The 20121-nt window shown below is 42.9% G+C and overlaps 2 protein-coding genes across 2 annotated transcripts in view; both read left to right on the top strand.

Annotated features, from left to right (window-relative positions):
• The first annotated feature begins 7893 nt into the window (after nt 1-7893).
• On the top strand, nt 7894-9585 carry LOC127612158 (mid1-interacting protein 1-B-like). The gene is made up of 2 exons (XM_052083099.1): nt 7894-7972; nt 8092-9585. Exon 2 carries the CDS (start codon nt 8319-8321, stop codon nt 8814-8816), a length of 498 nt encoding a protein of 165 aa, XP_051939059.1. The 5' UTR covers nt 7894-7972; nt 8092-8318; the 3' UTR covers nt 8817-9585.
• Nucleotides 9586-12269: 2684 nt separating this feature from the next.
• The window catches only part of si:dkey-100n23.5 (cyclic AMP receptor 1), a 70940-nt gene continuing 63088 nt past the window's right edge, over nt 12270-20121 (top strand). Inside the window, 6 exon segments of the mRNA XM_052083097.1 lie at nt 12270-12541; nt 15267-15291; nt 15294-15318; nt 16183-16237; nt 17825-17881; nt 17984-18044. Of these exon segments, the coding sequence (XP_051939057.1) occupies nt 12461-12541; nt 15267-15291; nt 15294-15318; nt 16183-16237; nt 17825-17881; nt 17984-18044 (304 nt within the window). The 5' untranslated portion in view covers nt 12270-12460.

Here is a 20121-nt window from a genome sequence, read left to right on the forward strand (position 1 = left end):
GGCGCTGCCTGCATCCATAATAAGGTCGGCAAAGCGGCGAGATGATGGGAAGGAGAGGCTATTACTCGGCGAAGCCCGGGCTGCTCGGGTTCGCTGCAACCTCGTTACACAAATTACCGGCGGAGCGGCGCGGCAGTGGGTCCGCTAATGGAGCGTGAGTGCCGCTGGCCTCCGCCCCCCAGCCTCCCCCAACCACCGCCCCCGCCTTTCCCTTCCCTTCCGCCCCCTCCCCCTTCATGCCTGATCGAGGCCAGAGGGAGACATCCACCGGGGAAGCGCGATTAGTCTGTCTTTTAATGTCTCTCACGCGCATACACGCCAACGCAGCGGCCGGTCATAATCAGCAGCAGCGTTAGAGTGAAACAAATGTTCGTTTAATTTCAATCTCTGCTGTCGTCTGCATTTATGAAATAAATATATTAATGCTAAACTACGCTGATGTGTAATTGGCGAGCGGTAACAGGTACGACTGCAATGCCCCCACCCCCCCTTTAGTAATTCACCTATTCGTAGACTTCGTGTTTACCTCGCAGACTCACCGATTCACTGCTTTTGGCCAAAGCAGGTATTGCTTTGTTGCCATCGATTGCGTCTTGGTGCCAATGAACTACATCAGAACCTCAGTTTTTCATCATTAATCCGTTGCAGAAAGTCGGATTAAAATTGGATTGTATGAAATCTAAAGTTATATTTCCCATAGGAAATAATGTATATCCAAGTAATCCGCTCCAAAAATACATGTTTGCTTTGAGTGCTGTCGGGGTTGTGAACTCAAGTCGACTATAGGCAGCAGTTTGGCAAATGGTGAACAATTCATCAAAAATGAGACTTCAAATGCCTCTAACAGTTGAAGTCATGATGTCAAACTAAACATCAAAGAATGAGAATTACACATTGTATTTAAAATCAACCAAACCGTTGCCTAAAAAAAGGCCCCGCTACAAATATATATAAAGCCCCATTGATATGCTCACGATTAGGACCAATAGTCGTGGTCGACTAATTGTCCTCCGGCTTACTGAGTCACTTACCTTGTGAAAGTATTCTTCATTATTTTCTGCATGACTGTTGAATGCCAAATTTTTGGACCATTTCAGTACTGTATAATTTGCCACTGCACACCTGTTGATCTCTCACAGCACCATGGTCGGTAATCACTGCTCTGTAAGAAAATGGCGGAGGATTTTCCACCACACCATCCATCTGCTGAATTTAATGGGGCACTGCTCAACTTTCCCCTTAATGCAGAAATGGTGGCAAAAAAAAAAAATCCTGAAAGGATCATTTGATTCCATTTGTCTTAAGTGTTTGACAGCGCTAAGAGGCTGTTGTTGTGCAGACGACGTCTTTATTATTTAACGCCACCATTAGATGTCATTTAGCGGCGTCCAAAGTGATGTAGCTGCGTCTCTTTGTGTTCATGTTGTTGTCGTTGCCTCTAATTGACGCTCGCGCCTCTGGCCTCCCGCCCCCCCCCCATCCCCCTTCACAAAACACTTTTCACCCAACGCGGCTCCTCATCTGCGCCACCTCTGCCGCTTCCTCCCGCCCGCCTCTTTGAAGCCTCCGGGATGATGATGATGACACCCGGCGTAATCGCGGCATGAAGCGCCCCGCGAGTGAGAAAGCCTTCGAAGCGCACGTGGCAGGTTTAGCGGCTGCCTTCGACGCCACTGCCTCGTATCCTACTGTGACAAGTGCAAAGGCTCAGGGAGAGGGGAGATTTTGAGGGGGCGGATGTCAGTGAGATGGGGTTTTGATTGACAGCCCTGTTGACAGGAGAGCACGGCTCGTGTGTTGATGGGATCTTGGCTCAGGTGCAGTTCAAGACCACAAGACTGAATGAGGGGCGTGCAGATGACGTTTCCCGGCTGTAATGGGAATTTAACACAGCGGACTGCGATATGCGATCTTACAATGATGTCTGAGTGAAGCAGCATGTGGCTCATTAGCCATGGCCAAAATGAAGCAGCGATTGGAAAATTGCATACTACTACTTTGTGAGGTCAATTTGAGCTGAATTAATTGTTCAGCCCAACTGTGTACACATGTCCCCAAAAAATACTGCGCGATACGCACATCATGACATTTGGACCAATTTTTAAAATGTGAGACCTCACACATGACGACCAAAAACTATTCTCATTCACGGCAATGGCGCAAGCAAGTTGTTTGACTTATATATTGAAGTTGGTTCGACAACATGAGGGACAATTCTTATTTCTTAGTTGTGAAACGTGGGTTAAGGTCAGTTTACACAGGAAGTGGGTAAAACTGTGTTATTTGTGGTCAAGTTATAAACCACAGCAGTCTACCAGACCCTACCAGAAGTGATACATTTTCATTAGAGATGGGCAGCTGACTAAATTTATCACTAAGTGGAAAATAAACGATCAATTAGTCTATGACTGTGTCAGTGAGAGAAATCTGTGTTCTTAACTCCTCTTTCTATGCCACGGTTGGATTGTGCAGAATATTGCACCCCACCACCCTCCCCCATAGCTGATGTTGTGTTGCCCTTCAACATATTCTTTAACTCATTGAGAGAGACTCAACAGCGCCTCAGCTGGTTGCAGCCCAGTAGTGCACTAATTTGCTCTTAATTGCTGGTGTGTTAATCAACAATCAGTCGACCTGATTCGACTGAATTCCTCACCGTCAATTGCATGCGTGATCCCCACCCCCCCATGCTCCCTTCACTGGCCCGCCCCACCACCCTTAAATTGGCCTAATGCCATTCCCCAGTAATCTTTGAAATCTCAACCCCCGAAGCCTGTTTCCTTAGCAACATGAAATTTGGTAAGCATGAAGAGACCCACACAAAGTCTCAGAAGTCATGCCTGAAAAAGACACAGGAAGTCTGCCATTTTGGTTTGAAGTGGCCATTACAGAGTTCTTTGGGCCGTTTCTCAGTGGTCCTTGAAAAACGAGCAAGTCCAGGATATTTTGTCTGATTGCTGTCAAATCGGAAACACATATAGTAGGCATGTAGGTGACGCTATCGTTGCACGTGGGCAGAGTATGGCAGCCAAGTTTGATGACTTGTCACTAAATTCAAAATAAATCAACTCCACAAGGTCACAACTTGTCCAAACATTTTGTGTGTGATTAAGAAATTCAGAGGCAGCCACTGCCGGCAGAATTGTAAAGAAGCAGTGCCTATAGACACGATAAGTCAGTAGTTGAGCCCAACTTTCAAATCTGTGTTTTTATATGAGTGTTTCGTATGAATGGGGCTTTTTTGGCGTTGTCAACAGGGCCGAAAATTCACATGTTTTATCAAGTGCGTGTATCCTATTACAAATCTTTCAGGTGTCAGGAATACTATTCCCGAAAAACTCACTCAGTAGCGCCCCCTGGAATGTATAAATGTGTGAATTTCAACTTTAATAAATTCCTGCTGGGGAATTTGCCAAAATGAGCCTCAAACGTAATAGGGTTGGGCCCTTTTTAATTTTTTTTTTTGCCCCTACCGTGTACTGTTAAATTTGATGATCAATTTGAGGATTTGCCATGAGAATGGCGGCACGAAGGCCTATTCATGACTTTAATTTTGTGATTCTTTTTTCCCCTTAACAATGTATCACAGTTCCCATACTTTGAGCAATGGATATTGCAGCATGTAAAAAAATATTGTATATCTATACTCATCTATTCTTTATCCTCTGTAAAGAATGGCAACTATTACCGCAACTTACGAGGAACTCGACCGTTTCATACTGCCTTTCATTTTTTACATTTCATTCCATTTTGTCATTACCAGGGCGGCATGTTGCAGGACTGGTTAGCACGTCCAGCTCACAGCGCAGAGGCGCAGGGTTCATTTCCGGCTGCGGCCTTCCGTGGCTTTTCTCCAGATGCTCTAGTTTCCTCCTACATTCCAAAAACACGCATGGCAGGTGAATGGAAAACTCTAAATTGTCCTTAGGTGTGTTTGTTTGTTTAGATGTCTCCCTGTGATTGGCCGTCAAGCATTTCACAGGGTTTGCCCTGCCTTCTCCCCGAAGACAGCTGGAATAGGCTCCAGCACACCTGCGACCCTCGTGAAGATAAACAGATAAAAAAATGAATTGATGAATATGGCATTACTGCATGTGTTTTGGAAGTGGAATTGGATAGAGTGCTATTTCCCTTCTTAAGAAACATTTTAATGGGTGAGGAATTTTTTGGGAGGGACTGGGGGTAGGCTGAACAGGATCAATGGATATGAATGGAAATGAAATCCCATTCATTTCAATGTGGACAGATGATTTGAGATAAGAATGTCTTGCGTAACAAGTGTGATCACGGAGCGGATTAAACTTGTCTCACAAGGCTCCACTGTTGTTTTGGGATTACAGTAAGGGGAGTTCACCAAATGTTTGAAGGTATTTTTCATCAGATAGAAATGTTGACAGCTTTCGTGGGTATTTGTTACGTTCAACAGATTTAGATTTCTTTCATGACTCATCAACAAAACTATTTACCAGGCATTTTCATCATAATATATATAATAAATACATAATATTACATAATACATAATAAATATCGGAAATAATACTCTCCATTCCTCACCGTTGCGTCATAGTTGCAAGCTAACGAACTAGCAAGCAGTAGAAGCTAACTACCTACAATGTCTAGGTGAATGTCTATGTGAAATTATGCTACGATCATTAACGACGACCTCTTTGACCCCCCCAACAAATAGGCCATGATTGGCAGGCTGATTGTACATCAAGTGAGAAATGTTCAGAAAAGACTTCTGAGAAAGTGTACTCGGAGGAGAAACTCACCCAGCGAGTTCTGTTTCTCCCTTTTCTTGCTCAGCAACAATTTTGCCGAGCTGATTCACTTGCAAGTATCTGGGAACACGCTGTGCCCATCTCTCTGCTGTGGAATTGTCGTTTCAACCGCGCCGTCTGCACTATGCCAGTCGTGCCCTTCCCTGCTCCGCGGTTATGCAACAGCCGAAATATACCGCGCCATTTTCAATTTGATTCACAAGCAGATGCCCCCCCCCCACCCTATTGGTTTGAGTTTATCCAATTTACAGTAGATTTTTTGATATGGTTACTCAAAAGCTTTGAGTTACATTAACTCAAAAGTTTGTATGTTTCTAGTAAAGCGTCCACTTGTTTACCAGAAGCTACTCTCGCTACAATGGGGTGCACACAGTAAACAGGTCAAGGGCAGCAAGGTCATCAGGAACACTGATATACATTTACAGCCTAACTTGTAATGTTTTGGCTGGTCGATGAAATTGTATTTGTTTATTCTATACAGTTCCTCTTTACGTCACTGCTTCCAAAATGTTTGTGGTAGATTTTTCCCAGTCAGATGTCAGCCTCTCTGTGTTGCCGTGCACGTCAATCTAATCTGCGTACGACTTTCCGAATGCGTAGCGTTGGCCGATGCAATTTAAAGGATATTAATAACAAGACTGTCAACCAATCAGATTTCACCTGTGCTGTATCACATTTGACAATAAAGTTGTATCCAATCCAATCCAATTTCAATTTGTCCTCACAGTGCCATTGAGCTCATTGACGTCCATATTTTTCCGTCCTCTGATTGGTTGGTCAGAGCGACAGATGTTCCATCTTAGTTGTACTTGAACAACACACCTGTAGCCATCGGCACTCGTGAACTCATTTTATAATCGGCATCTCTGTCGAGTATGATGCATTTTGTCGCGTTACTCGATACATATTGATTCTAAACTCAGTCCAGATACTGTTCGTGGCACAGTGGCCTGCTGTTAAATTGCGTTTTTGTATAGTTACAATCTGACAGTGGTGGTATTAAGAGGCAGATTAAATTGGATAAATTCCCACTGAAGGCCCGGGCACCAAACGCACACATACGGATAATTGGGTCTAATTTCAAACAAATTCCCCCTCATCTGATCAAAGTAAAGAAAAAAGGGCTGATTATCGACCGACTCCGAAAGATTACACGAACCGATTATCCTCATGTGGAGGAGCATCAGCAATGGTTTTTGCTGCCTAATCTGTTCTGAAATTGGTCTGGGACAACAATCGTAAATATCATATCTGTTTGATAATTCTGATCAAATATCCTTTTGTGTTTGGTGAACCCCAAATTTTGGTTGAGTCACAGCCAAAATCAAGTCATATCTGCTGTTTTGGCTCTTGACGACAACATTTTAAAACCTACAAATGCTTATCCGGCAACTTAATCTAGAAAAGCAGTATTGAGACATATCCACTCTGTTTTTCGATTGATTAAAAAAATAAATACTCGTATGGCAGACAGTGCTTATTATTTCAAAGACTGTTTTTGGAGCTCAGCTCTGCCTTCAAAACAATTTACAACGCAGATTTGCCGTGTATTTCTGGAATCCGGTTCAAATAAAGTTTCCTTATTTGTTTTGGAAAAATACTAAAACTGCATGAGTGTTCAATCTGAACATTTTGGGATGCCCTAGATAAAATGTATCCCCAATCGAAAAATGTACATTTACTGCCCCGCTAACGACCAGCGGATATGCAATTCTTATGTACGTCAAATATGTTTTGATTTGAAGTAAAACCCAGATATTTATACGTTGCTAAGGGCTATTCAGCAGATAGCAGAGCAGGGAGATCGCCAACTATTGCGTTACAGTATTTTAAAGGGTCATATGAGCTGGGACATTTTTAATGCTATTCTATATATGCGAAGAAAAAAAATCCCTTAATTTTTTTTTTCTAAACAAGGCTGCTGCTGTGTAAACGTATCATTAGTCACAGTACGCCGGTGCACAAATGCTGTTATCAACGTCACTAAGGTATGTGGCTCATTCAACACTCTAAATAGGAGATGACGTTCCTGCCAATTAGTTGACGGTATTGCCAATATCGATTGGCGGTGCTGTGGAAGTGAGTCATACATGTGAGAGTTTAATGCAGGGCAATCTTTGTTTTAAATGCGCTCGACCGTCGCACATGTCGCCCACTTGACAACCTCGGTCAACTCTCAAGTGATAGCGCGACTTTCAATGCATCGTTGTGCAATTAAAAGAGCCACTATTTATGTGGTAAGACGGGCTGGTTGTATAGGGTTGCATGAATCGGCCCGTTAAGGCTAGCAATAATGCCAACGATCCAGTTTGTTGATACATCAGATTGTGTTTGGGTTTTTTTCCTCAGAGTACAGTAACATTACACCAGCATATGATAATATCAAATATTATTTCACATTTATGCATGACAGCAAAAACACTGTATCATGATGTTGACAAAGCGTGCAGATATCTCTGCTGAGGCCAAACATCTTGATGGATAGCCGCTTTTCTTCTGAATTTTGTCGTTACGATTCATTATTTGCAAAGAAATGATAAAAAATGTCAGCAGATTTCACAGACCTCCCAGAAGCTAAACATTCCTAAAAATCTACCACTTGGTTCAAACACTAGTGCAGACACCTGCCAAGTCTGGAAAAAAGACTTCCATATGAATATCGCTTTCATTTGGCTGATTTTTGTTTTAATTTACATTATTGTGCATCCAACCATTTCTATATTTCTGTAAGATGGGGTGTGAGTTGAACCCTATCCGAGCTGAGTTTACCTAAGAGACGAGGTTCACCCTGAACTAATGACGACACCATTATAGGATTCATGCATAGTCACTGATATGATCATCATCTTGTTTTAGAACAGTTTTTGTCATAGCCGTTGTTGTAGCGTAACAAAAAGAAGTTTCTACACGTCTGTGTAAAACTTCAACACACGTGCTGTGTGTTTTGCATACGGGAGCGTCCTTGCGCCCTCCTCATTGGTCCGCCACTTATTTGTCCCGCCTTTCTATTGGTCAGGAATGGCCGTGGGGTCTGATTGGCCACAGTGGATTCGCAAACCAGGTGGCCTGATGGCTTGCTCATGAATATGCATGCCACGCTTGGCACTTCTCCCACGCACGGCTGTGTCATGTTTGGAAAATGTACGCGGAGCTGATGCAATTAATGACAAATAGAGTCGTAACATTGCAAGGTAAGATAACTTTGGAGCATAGAAAGAAATAAGTGACAGCGGATTTTTTTCCTCCTCATTATTGGTTATTCGCGTACTTTTTTTCACGGTTCGGCTGTCACTTGGGTGCGCCTCCTCAGTTCGTTGTGCTCTTCACGCTCGCTGCGTCGTGTTTTGGTTGAAGCCGAAGAACCGGACAAACAGGTCGAGCCGTTAAAGCGTTAAGGCGTCTCTATTTAAAGCCGGAGCAAAACGTCGGACGCCAAACAACCGCCAAGCGGGAAAGCAAGCAACCATACCCGGCCAACAACGAGCAACCCGGAAATTAAACATATTCAAAAGTCCAGGCGAAAACTCCGCAGCAAAAATGATGCGACATCTCCCCGAGACCCCCGCTCAGAAAAATTCTCTTTTCAACGCCATGAACCGCTTCCTCGGGGCGGTAAACAACATGGACCAGACTGTCATGGTGCCCAGCCTGTTGCGGGACGTGCCGCTATGGGACGACGCCGAGCTGTGCGGCCACAAGTCGGACGTGGACGATGGCGACGTGGACATGTACAGCTACTACCAGCTGCTCAAGTCCATCCGGCAGGACATCGAGTGGGGGTTGAGGGTCTCCCCGGTCGTTGAGGAGACGCCGCTACGGCTCACCCGTGTGAACTCCATCGCCTCCACGGCCTCGTCGTTGTCCTTCGCCTCGTCGCTGTCTTCATCAGAGGACGACGAGTATGAGGAGGAAGAGGAAGAGGACCTGCAGAAGCAGTTCCAGTACCACCTCGCCGGGCTTCAGGGGGTTCTGGGCAAGCTCACCACGCAGGCCGACTCCCTCACCAAGCGCTACAAGCAGTCCATTGGACTCTAAAGGCAGACTGTTTCTATTACCAGGGGCCATTTCAAGTCCTTTGAGGGCCACTAAAGTTGAGATGGAACAGATGTTTGCTACTAATCATGAGCGTTTGGCTTAAATATTTTGTGGGGCTTTCCTCTGGGGGTTTTAAACATTCAATGCCCAAGACCTATGCGTATTGCTACGTTTTAACTTTAAAACTGGCTGAAGTCAAGTTAAAATGACAAACGCATGAAGGGATGATGGAGGAAAAGACGGTGGCCTCCCTACTTTTACAAGTGCATTGGGTGGTGGCCTACTGGATTGTCGGATGTGGTGAATGTAACTCAATGCTTTTCTTTTTGCACTCATGGGTGTTGAGTTTTTCCTCCTTTGGTTTGCAGGTGAAACGAATTTAAAACTTTTTATTTAATGTGTAATTTATTACCTCAGGGCATGTGCACGTGTGAAAGTTTAGTTCAAAGAGCAAGTGAGGATCTGTGTGGTATGAATCGCCCATTTCAAGATGATTAACGTATGCGTATGATCATGCAACTTCCGCGCTGATGTCTTAAAACTTAGGAAGGAGGCATGTGCTTAAAAAAAAACTGCCTATGACTTCCTCATTTCAAACTTCGGTCAATGTACTGGAATCAACTGATCGTTCTGCTTTGAGAACAATGACGAATTCCATGAGATCACTGTGTTGTCAACCGTTTAGCTAGATATGTGCCTGCATTCTTTGCACTGTTTTTCTACTAATAGTTGATATTTAAAATAAAGTTGTTTTTTTTGTATGAACTCATTCATTTTGTGATGCGTTTTGACTGTTCATTTCATGTAAGGATGTTGCTATACCACATACAAATACCACAAAGTATGCAGCAGATTCGATATTGGCACAAGCAACCGGTTCATCTTGGCACAAAGTGTGTAGAAAATTGGGCATATTTGCATTCAGTTAACGGCACATGTAAGAGCTTGCATTTGGCTAATTTAGCTTTGCATAAATTACGTAGCAATTTGGATATATTAGCATGCGCAGACCTAATTTTAGTTTAGCACGAAAGTAGCCAGAAAATCAGATGTTGGTTCTTGCCTTTGGCTAATTTAGCTTGGCACAAAGAGGATGTGAACTCAGAACACTGCTGTCATGATTTCCCATGAAATGTTACTTATTACAAAAGAGCAGCAGAAGGAAAATATCGACTGCTGAGTCACCAAAGTTCAAAATTAAGGAACACGGTTTTGTCATTTTGGTTTTACACAGAGGTTAACTTCTTTTTACACTTGCATCTGCAGCACAACTCGCATCGCACGTTTATCATCTCATTGTTTTTACGTTTTACAGTGGCTAAATTCTATTTGAATAACTCTAGGAATTGTTAAAATGTCATTCGAAGCATTGTGCAGTTAAAGGTTTTAGGATGGTAACAGTTTGCGCCAGGAACTGATTATTTCTAGTTCAATTCTCTACTCAGAATAAATCAGAAAGCAGTTGAGAAGTGTTTTGGGATGTCATATTGCAGTTGCGCACGAGACTGGAGAGACAAAATAAAAACATGTTTTTGTTTTGGAGAGAGCTGCGTCGGTTACGTCCCTACTGCTTTGAATTATTAATCACATGAAACGACAGCCATTCAGCGACATCTTATCCGCGTCGTTAGCCACTTTGTCGTTCCATTTCTGTCGTCTTTCTACGGTCGTGGAAGAGTATGTTTTTATCGCGCTCGTTGTTAACGCGACGACCGTCTGAAACGACTCTGGATCATTACCTCACTCATTTTCATGTCATAATTATACCCATGAAAAGCCTGCCCGACCGGACGAGTGCATACTCAAAACGTGTGCATTTTCCACCTCGCACGGCAACAACCCGAACCAGCGAAACCACTGATGGGCAACTTGAATGCTAGATGAGGTCAACATTTTTAACCACATGTAATGTATGTCAAAAATGCTATTTTAAGTGTGTGCAAAACACACGCTCTTCATTTTTTGACAATACATTTTTCATTGCATGGGTAAAAGATCCACTATCCTAACCTGTTTGAAACACACAACAAAATAACCACATACTGAGGGGGTTTTCCATTCAAGGACGGCACAAAACTGAACAGCAAACCAACGTTTAGTACAAGAACTCATTTTGTATTTCATGATCATTTTGTCAGCTTCGGAAAACAGATGAGCCGTGATTGGTTGATGCTTGAGCCCCAAACAACCGTCATCTCATTTTCAGTTGACAGCAGGTGGCAAAATGGCCGCCGCATGAGAAAACAGGTGGATTTTACTACTGTTTAATTCATGTTCCACAAACGCAATATTAATCAGAATGCCATGTTTAAGCTTGTGGGGCGGCATAGAACATATTGTAAAGAACATTTTGGGGTTGACTTCCCTTAATATGTAATTCTTTTGATAATTTGCTCGTCAGTCGTTTATATATTTGTTCAGAGGAAATGCTACTTTTACTCCATTATATTGTGGTACGTATCACCCACTATTTGCAGTTTTACCTACATGTACCCCACCCCGGCGTACGGCCGCATTTTACCTCGTTCCTCATCAGTTTAATCAGGCCTGGTGGCCTTCTTGTCTCCCGTCCAATCGACTCCCTGCCATCCCTTGTGTTCTCCCAACCTGTGTCTTTGTTGTGTGCCATTAGTCTTGTTGTACCTCGATAATTGGTTTCTTTCAATCTGTGTCAGATCCCTTTGTTCCTCTTTTGAGTTGCGTTGTGTAGATCGCCATTGTCTAACGCTAATCTCTGGAAGCTTTTTATCTGAAGCAGCTTTCTTCGATACCTTTTTTGTTATGTTTGTGTGCGTGTGCGCACGTGTGTGTGTGCGTGTGTGTGTGTGTTTGTATTTAAATAACGTTCATCCAACCCTTAGCTTTGCCTGTAAATTGAAACAACCATTATCCCACATTGTAAGGTTCCTAATCCAACCTAAATAAAAAAAAAATGCATTATTCAGCTGCAGTTGTTATATTTCCGTTGACATTCTCCAAACATCCATTGTGTTGCTATTTCACCATCCTGCAACTCACCCATTGTCATTCTTGTGAAACACATCAAACAGCAAAGCATGCATGCAAACGCGTTTAAAAAAAACATCAGGAGCTATTCCTTCCCCCCACAAAAGCGGGCAGATAGCCCTTAGAGATTTCCAACAGACACACCCTATGTCTGACATTTTATTCTCTTCTCTGATTCTCAATGTTTTTCACTCACAGATGCCGTTTTGGACAAAGGTCACATGCATTGCAACATTTGACTGTGAATGAGCTGGCTTGTTTTTAATTCTTCGGCATCTGGTGATAGCGCCATCGTGACTGGAAGGGAGAATGCCAGAGAGAGCTTGTCATGGTTGGCTTATACTTCACTACCTGGAACTTGAACGCATCATGTCATTATTGAAATTACATCTATTTATAGACAGGCTTTGCGTCTCGCTGCACAAAGTGCAACAAAGCACAAACACGTCGTGGGTAACACAAAAATTAACGTCACTGAAAGAAACCCGCGTACAATATTTGGTTCCGTTTTTATTTATTTTATTTGTTTTTTGTCCTTCGCGCGTGCCGTAGATCAGGAAATGGTATACGATGAACAGCCAAAAACCCAAACAAATGGAAGCTGATTCATTTTTGTCAACAAACGCAAGTGTGGCGAAATGAACAGTCCGATTATGAAGTCCTCCTTTAACGACTCCCGCTGTGCATTGTTTAACACGCATTCAGAGGACTATCGATGTGTAAGTAGCGCATGTTTCTGACAGTTAGCAACAACCTGCTACATCGGCGGCTACTGCAGCATAGTTATTAATCTGGAATTTGTTTTAAGTTGATCATTTGAGTTCACACGCAAAGAGCAATGCAATGTGACACGACTATGTGAGTAAGCACGAGGTTGCAAACACACTTGCACGCTGTAGTTCACTAAAACACGCTGTATTCGTTTATTAAAAGCTCGTTTAATTGCGAGTTACCTGCTCTCAACTTTTAATGGGACAGCACGTTATCGCTGTCGTTATGTGAGCTCCAGCCATGCTTGCTGGAAGCGACTTATTTGTTTTGGCCGACTGTGGAAAGTGCTAATAACCCTATCTTGTTCCAAATGATAACGCGAAATCAGTAGCGTAAGGTGAGTGCGCGTTGACTCTTTATTACCAATAAGTGCTTATTATAGCTGGTTTGAAGAGCAATGATTCACTAATACACTAACAATTTTTAATACACTCGTTTTCGTTTTGCACAGACTAATAATATAGAAGCAATCATTCAGTCGGTACAGCCTCATGTTGATCCTTGCCAGGTGAACATTTTTTTTTCTTTATAACAGTTGGAATTACCGTAATCATCACTGTTGCATGTACGTTTATTAGTATTTAAAATAGGGTTTGAAATAAAAATAAAATGACGGTATTGTGAAAAAACTTGACGGCAACAACCGAGAAAAAGGGGCCAAAATAAATGAGAACACGTAAGCATTGTGGAGCGACCTCCTGCTTGAAACTGGAGGAAAGACGATGGGGGAATATGGTTTGTTGGTTTAGCTGCTTTTTCTTCATTGGTTTAGCTTATTCGTGTTTGCACATGGACCTCATTTGCAGCATGAACTTTAATCAATCCAACTGACCATTTTCATTCTTTAGCTGTTGCTGCTGTTTTGGTGAGCAACAGAATTCAAATGGGCTCAACGGGTAACTAATTTGGACATGGCGGAAATATGCTTATTTTGGGCCAGTGGCTTTCTGATTTCCTCTTTTGCCTGCTATGGTGTTGTTAGATTGAATGATAGCGGCTGTGTGTGTAAAAGGCCAAGGCGGCAACGTAGCACAAGTGATCATGCAGATATTTGCGCTTTAAAAATGCAAGACTCACCGCCGGCGCCTTTCATATCCGGCCAGGCGTGCACGTTTGTTTTTTTTTTTTTCATTCTCATCATTCCTGCGCTCTCATGTCAAACATGCTTGTCTGTCTCTCGCGGTTGTTATCAGATCAGTTTCAGGCTGCTTCTAATGACCTGTCGAAACAAGCTGCATTGTAAAGGTTACCCTGAGTTTGTTTCGTGTTTGTTGTAAACATGTTTGCCTGAACAGAACTGAAAGTTTTTGCGTGCATTCTGTCATTGCTAAGCACAAACGGCCTTTTTAATTGATCGGATCAATCGCAGGCTGATAGCATGTCAAGGCCCTCTTCAGTTTGACGACTTGTTGAAATGGGTCACCCAAGCATGTGAATGCGACCCAACATGCACTGCTTTGAATGCGATGGCATTGATTGTGGATTTTCGAGTTCTTATGGACAAACAACCTTATCAATTGATCATATCAGTTTCAGTTGGGTAGTAGAGAACCCTCCTTGGGTTTTATGATGTGTTTTTGTTTATTTTTTGTTGTAAGTGTTTGCCTTTATTGTGCCATTTTCTCATTGTTATGCGCAAACACTCTTCTTAATTGGTCAGTTCAATGGCAGGCTGCTAGCATGTCACCATGTTCTTGAGTTTTATGAGATGCTAAAGTAGGCAAGGCATACACGCGCATCGATATCACATACGCTTTATTTGCCAATCTGTTGAACCGGCAAGTGCAGCTGGAGCACGCCGGTGACGGCCAATTGCCGTTTTAATTCTTAAAGTGGCAGAAACATTTACTTTTATCGTTTTGATGACTTTGACCGTTGCATTGTGGCCAACGGTACAATCCTAGTGGATTAAGGTTGCCTTGTAAATCCTTCCGGAAACCAAAACCAAGTTGCCTTGACTCGATTGCTTTTTCTTTGTTATCTTCTTCTTTGAAACTGACAAGAAGTTTTCTGTAAAAACATTTCTTGCGTTCAAAGCTACTTTCAGACCTCTCTGCGCATGAATTAGTTGCTGGCTTGCCTGAGCGTACGGATTCTAACGCATGCATGTTCCATTCGTCAATGACGGACCCTCGGACGTTGTGTCAGCACTTAGCCCATCATTTATTTATTGAAAATGTTGTCGTCATTCGTCAGTGACGGACTGTCGGATGTTGCGTCAGTACTGATGGAATGCCCACTTCTGGTTCCCTGGTTGTTATGAACAAACAGCGTGCATAATTGATCGTATCAGTTTCAGGGCGGTATTATCACAACTATCTTGAGTTGTATAATGTAAACACGAGGCTCATTGACACGATTTTTGTGGAGTCTTTCGAGCTGGGCGATAATGAAAATTTTTTTATCACAATGTAGGTCATTTTACATAATAATAATAATGTTCCATGATATTGATATTTTCAGTTATTCTATGAAAAACTGTTGGTCTTTCATTTTGACTGTAAACGGATTGTGTGTTGGGTGAATTCATTTTGTCGCGCTTTTTTCGAAGATGACTATGGACAAACAACCTTCTCATTTGCAACCTCGGAGGTTACAATCACTTACAGCGCAAGCTTGCACACTTTATTTATAGGACGAGCCTCATAATAACTAATTGCTTCTCATTTCCAGGCGGCGATATTAACAGTGAAAAGAGCCACGGGACGTTCTCATTGGTCGGATGGTGAATATTACTTTAAATTACCTCTCAATGATTCCTCTCGGTGACCTTCATTTAGTTTGGTAGTTACTCGTCATAGATCAAATCCATGGTCATCGTTGAAAAAAAAAATCTACTGTGATCCCATACAGGGTGTGTGTCACATAATAAGCCTCTGCAAAAATAATAGCGCTCGCTTTATGAGGTATTCTTTGAACAATATTTGTAATATTGCGGTAGAAGTACCGTACCGCATCATTTGGAGAACTATTTCTTAGTTTCTCGATTTCTCCACGAAAACGTTGAGTTTTCGTCAATTCTAAATCAATCAATAAATTTAGCCGACCTCTGATTTTTCATAGAAAATACGTATTCACCGCCTTTTCAAGAATGTTTGGGGGTTAGAATAAATAGCCACAATACTTTAAATGTATTTTTTTTTTTTTTTTACATTTTCATTGCATTGTATTGGCCATCAAATTATACACCGACCTCAAGCATTTTAATACATAAAAAAGTTTTGGTTTACTTTGTATAAAGTTGAGTGAAATATATCGTCAGATTCTGACATTTTTTTTAATACAAAAATGTAACAAAAAGGCCAAATCAAAGATTAGCCAAAACAATTTGAATTGAAAATCGGAATTGAAAACACAAAAACTCAATTTGATGACACAAAACTACCTAACCAATCACTGTGAAATTTGTTACATTGCGCTGGTGTACCTAATATTGTGCCCGGGAGTTTCTCCGCTGAACGCTGTTACATAAAATATTCTTTTCACATGTTACCGTAGCGCTTCTGTCTCAACACATTTTGTTTACGACTGTGAGACATTCATTGGTTTTGTTTTTTTGTTTTTTTTCCTCTCTCATTTTTCTCCACAGCATGTTGATGCTCTTTGTGATCTGGCTGCTTCGCCGCTACCGCTCCTTGGCACAGGTGAAGTGGCCCCTCTTCTTATTTACGTTTGTGTTTGGCGTCGTTGCCACAGCAGATGTGCTCAATTAGTCCTGACAAATCTTTGGGCGTGATTGAGCCCAGTTAAATGAGGAGATTAATCACGCGCGTGGGGTTAATTGACTGGTGGTTGTTCCGTGATAACGACCTGTAGCCCACCCCCAATCCCCCCCGGCCCCCCATCACTATTCCACCCACTCTCTCCTCAATGCAATGTATTCTATTTGTCTCGCGTGTGTGTATATTAAATTCTTTTGATTGCGCCTCCGTATAAACCCATGGAACAGCTTTTGCATTGTGTGTTAGCATTAAGCTTGCCTTTTGTTTGAATATCCAATGTGTAATTTTCGTTGTATAATTTTTTTAAACAGCTTGAGGCAAGAACTTGGCCTCTTTTTTACGCCAACATTTAGCGCTCTCAAATGTTTGCTAGCAACTTTAAACATGCAAATCAACCGAGCGACGGCTCAAATCTGGAAAAGTTGTCTCACTCGTTATTTTAGGCGCTAGTGGAAATGTAAAGTGCCGGGCAATTACTTGAAGAAGGCTTTTGTGTGCGCTGGTTTTATAACGATCAGCTAATATGAGCTTGCTTTTTTTTTTTCTTTGTTCTGGGAATAACCTTGGATGATTACGATGGCGGTAAGCTGCACTGCCGCCTTTGTTGGATATGGGTACTGCACGTCCATAATTGAAATTACAGAAAACAGGAAGCCCTCGATGGAAGGGGAGATTTTTATTTGTATCAAAAATTACATAAGAAAAATCTGATATTTCTGGAAATACGGTCAGTTTGATCTCCCGTCGGCGTGCGCTTGCCTTGTTTTTATGTGCAGCGCTACGAGCAGGTTTGTCAGGTTGAGCCACTCTCCAAAGTCGTCTTGGTAATCTGAGGAAAAATGACAGCCTAACACGACCCGCAGGATGGATCCTCTTACCTCCAGACTAGGTCGCCACGTCGCCCCCTCCTCCTCCTCCTCCTCCTCTTCTTCCCCCACCTCCATCTCCTTGCAAAGGTTACCCGTCAGTCAATAGTCTTTAGTGCTCTGTGGCCCTGCTGAGCTTGTTTCCTCCCCCCATCCCCATCCGGCAGCCTTGGCGAAGGTCGCCGTTGGACGCGTATTGATGAAAGATCGTGCTTATTTGCGTGCCCGACTCTCCACTGGGCCCCCGCCAGCCGTGCGTGCGAGGCCTTCTTAAAGCTGTCGATTATTGTAATCACGCAACCAAATGATTTCAGCGTGCAGCCGAGTGGAAATGAGGAGACTCTCTTCCGACGTGTTTTGGAATGACCGAATATCCTGTTTTGCTTTTGTCTGCCATCATTTCCCGCGTCGGCCTTTTGTCCGCTGCCAAAAATTATCGCCGACCGAAGCCCCTTTCTAACTCTGCCAGTTTGGTGGAACTATTTTGAGGGCCAGATGAGTCAAGCGGCTCCCCCCGAGCAATTGTGTTGTAATTAGCTTCACTCTGATTGGTCTTTGGAAAGCGGTGTTGACGGTGCTTCTCAAGACTGACGTGCACGTGAGACTCATTTTGCGTTTCTTTTCTTTTTATTTTTTGTCACAGAAGATGATTCTCAGCCTGACTGTCGCCGCCTTTTTTGACAGCCTAGCATATGTCATGGTCAGTTTCTCTTTTCATAACACACACACACACACAATTGTTTATGAGTCCCCTCTGCGTGCACATGTTATTATAATGTTTCCCCTCCCCCACTCTTTATAGGGTGAATCCCACCCCGAGGGATCTCTCTGTGACTTCCAGGCCTGGTGGCTAACATACTTTGGTAAGATAACACAACAGGAAGCCCCCCCGCCCCCCCAGGAAGTAACAGAAATAGACAAATATTTAAGAGTCAGCGTGACGGCTGTCAAAATACGGAAATAAACGAACTTTACAATTTCTACTGGCGCATGTAGAATTCATAGCTGCCGCATAAGTGGAAAAAGAATTGAGCCCCAAATAATCACAATGCGGGAAAACAATAATTGGCTGACGACTAGTCCAGGGTGGACACCGCCTCTCGTCATCTGTTTTAGGCTCCAACTCACCTGTGACACAAGTGCAGAGAAGCATTGTCGGAAGTAGATGGATGAAGAATCAAATCGAAATTCAAACTTATTGTCGCCATATTGTACTGAGCAGCCAGGACAGAGTTATCTGAAGCAAATGGCTAACCGCGTGGGAAAATACAGTACACATTCAGTTTATTATTATTTTTAGCCATATTGTACTCATACTCTACTCTACTTCCCATGGTTAAAAAAAAATAGGTCAATTTCTGGTTCTATTTTAACTCATTCACTCCCAAAGACGTTTTTAAACGTCTTTTCAGACTTGGTCCAGAATTGGCTGGTTACTGAATGAGTTAATCATCTGGAAAGCACACGACAGATTACGTGCCGGCTGATATCTGATTGGATATCAATCTAACATGCGCATACTTGTACTCGAAGCATTGCAGCCATTTGAAATGCTATGAAACGACTGTTGGGAATCTCCATCGCTCCAGTTTGTAATTCATATTTTTTCATGGCACAAGCTTGTAAATTCGTGCTTCTGATCGTGTTGAGGCCAGCTCGAGACGGTTGCACGCCACTGCGCTAAAATGACATCATTGGCATTCAGGCTGGTGAGAACATACCGACTTTTATATAACAGGAGTTCTTTATAATCTGGAATGATCAAGCAGAGATCATCTTCCTGTTTATTATGAATGGATACGACTCAATTTACCGTACCACGATAATAGTCAGTGAACAAAAGTAACGAGACACCTGCTAGTTACTCCCGCAGGCCTTGAGAAAACATACTTTCGGTCTCCATTGGTGTGCACGATTGGGAATTTCTACAGCGTCAACGTGACGCCACAGCAATGCTGGAAGTGAAAAGGGCCTTCCCCCAACTTTTCCCACACAGGGTTGGAAGCCTAAAATGTCACTATAGTGTACTCCTCTCACTAATCACACTTTTAAGCAAGTTGGGAAAAATTCCCCAGTGAACAAGCAGGCTTGCCAGCACATGTGTTGACATCACTCTGGCAAGTCCGCGGGCCTTTTTGGTTTTATAATCCATTTGCCGACTTAGACTTCGAGAAGCGCAAACCTCAACTTGGCTCAGTCGAGCACGAACCGTGAAGCTGGTTATCAAATATGAAGAAAAAAAAAAACAAAGGGGAAAGGAAATCATGAGAAGTCGATTTGTTACAGGCTCACATTGTCCCATCTGATTTTTTTTTTCACAATTTAAGGATGTTTTCCAGGTGTCTGATTAAAATGTTTGTGAGTCACTTTTGTCAAACTACACGTGAGATAAAAAATGATAGCAGAGTCTATTTATACACACGATTTGTTTGTCTTTTGCCTCAATTAGCTCAATTTGAAAAGGTGGCCCTTTCTCATGCAAGTGAGTGACTCTTTGCATTGCCCCCTATGCAAGTACCTTCTGCGGTTACCATGACAACCGTAGGCGGAGCCTGGGCTTTGCAATTCGGTCAGACTTGTGGGAGCAGCGTGTGGCAAAAAGCCAGCGACTGTAAAGACGCCCGAGGAGGCAGAAGTTCAAACACTCCGCTGTGTGTATGTGGCGCACCGACGCATCATCGCACGTCAACACAAATGCGCATCGACGATTTCAAAATACGCGCTGCTTATCAGAAGCGAACGCTGTTCGATGACCCGATTCTGTTCATCTGACAACACTCATCGCAGGGCTGCTTACCTTTTGGCAACCTGTGGCGGCTGCGCATGATCCGACACGATAGTGCCGTCGTGCGATGAGTCAGAGGGTTGGACTCGAGCCGTCACCGGAAAGCGTCTCCAACGGAAGTTCAGAATTCCTCACCCACGCACACACATTTTTCG

The sequence above is a fragment of the Hippocampus zosterae genome, chromosome 12 (assembly GCF_025434085.1).
Source record: "Hippocampus zosterae strain Florida chromosome 12, ASM2543408v3, whole genome shotgun sequence".
NCBI lineage: Eukaryota > Metazoa > Chordata > Actinopteri > Syngnathiformes > Syngnathidae > Hippocampus > Hippocampus zosterae.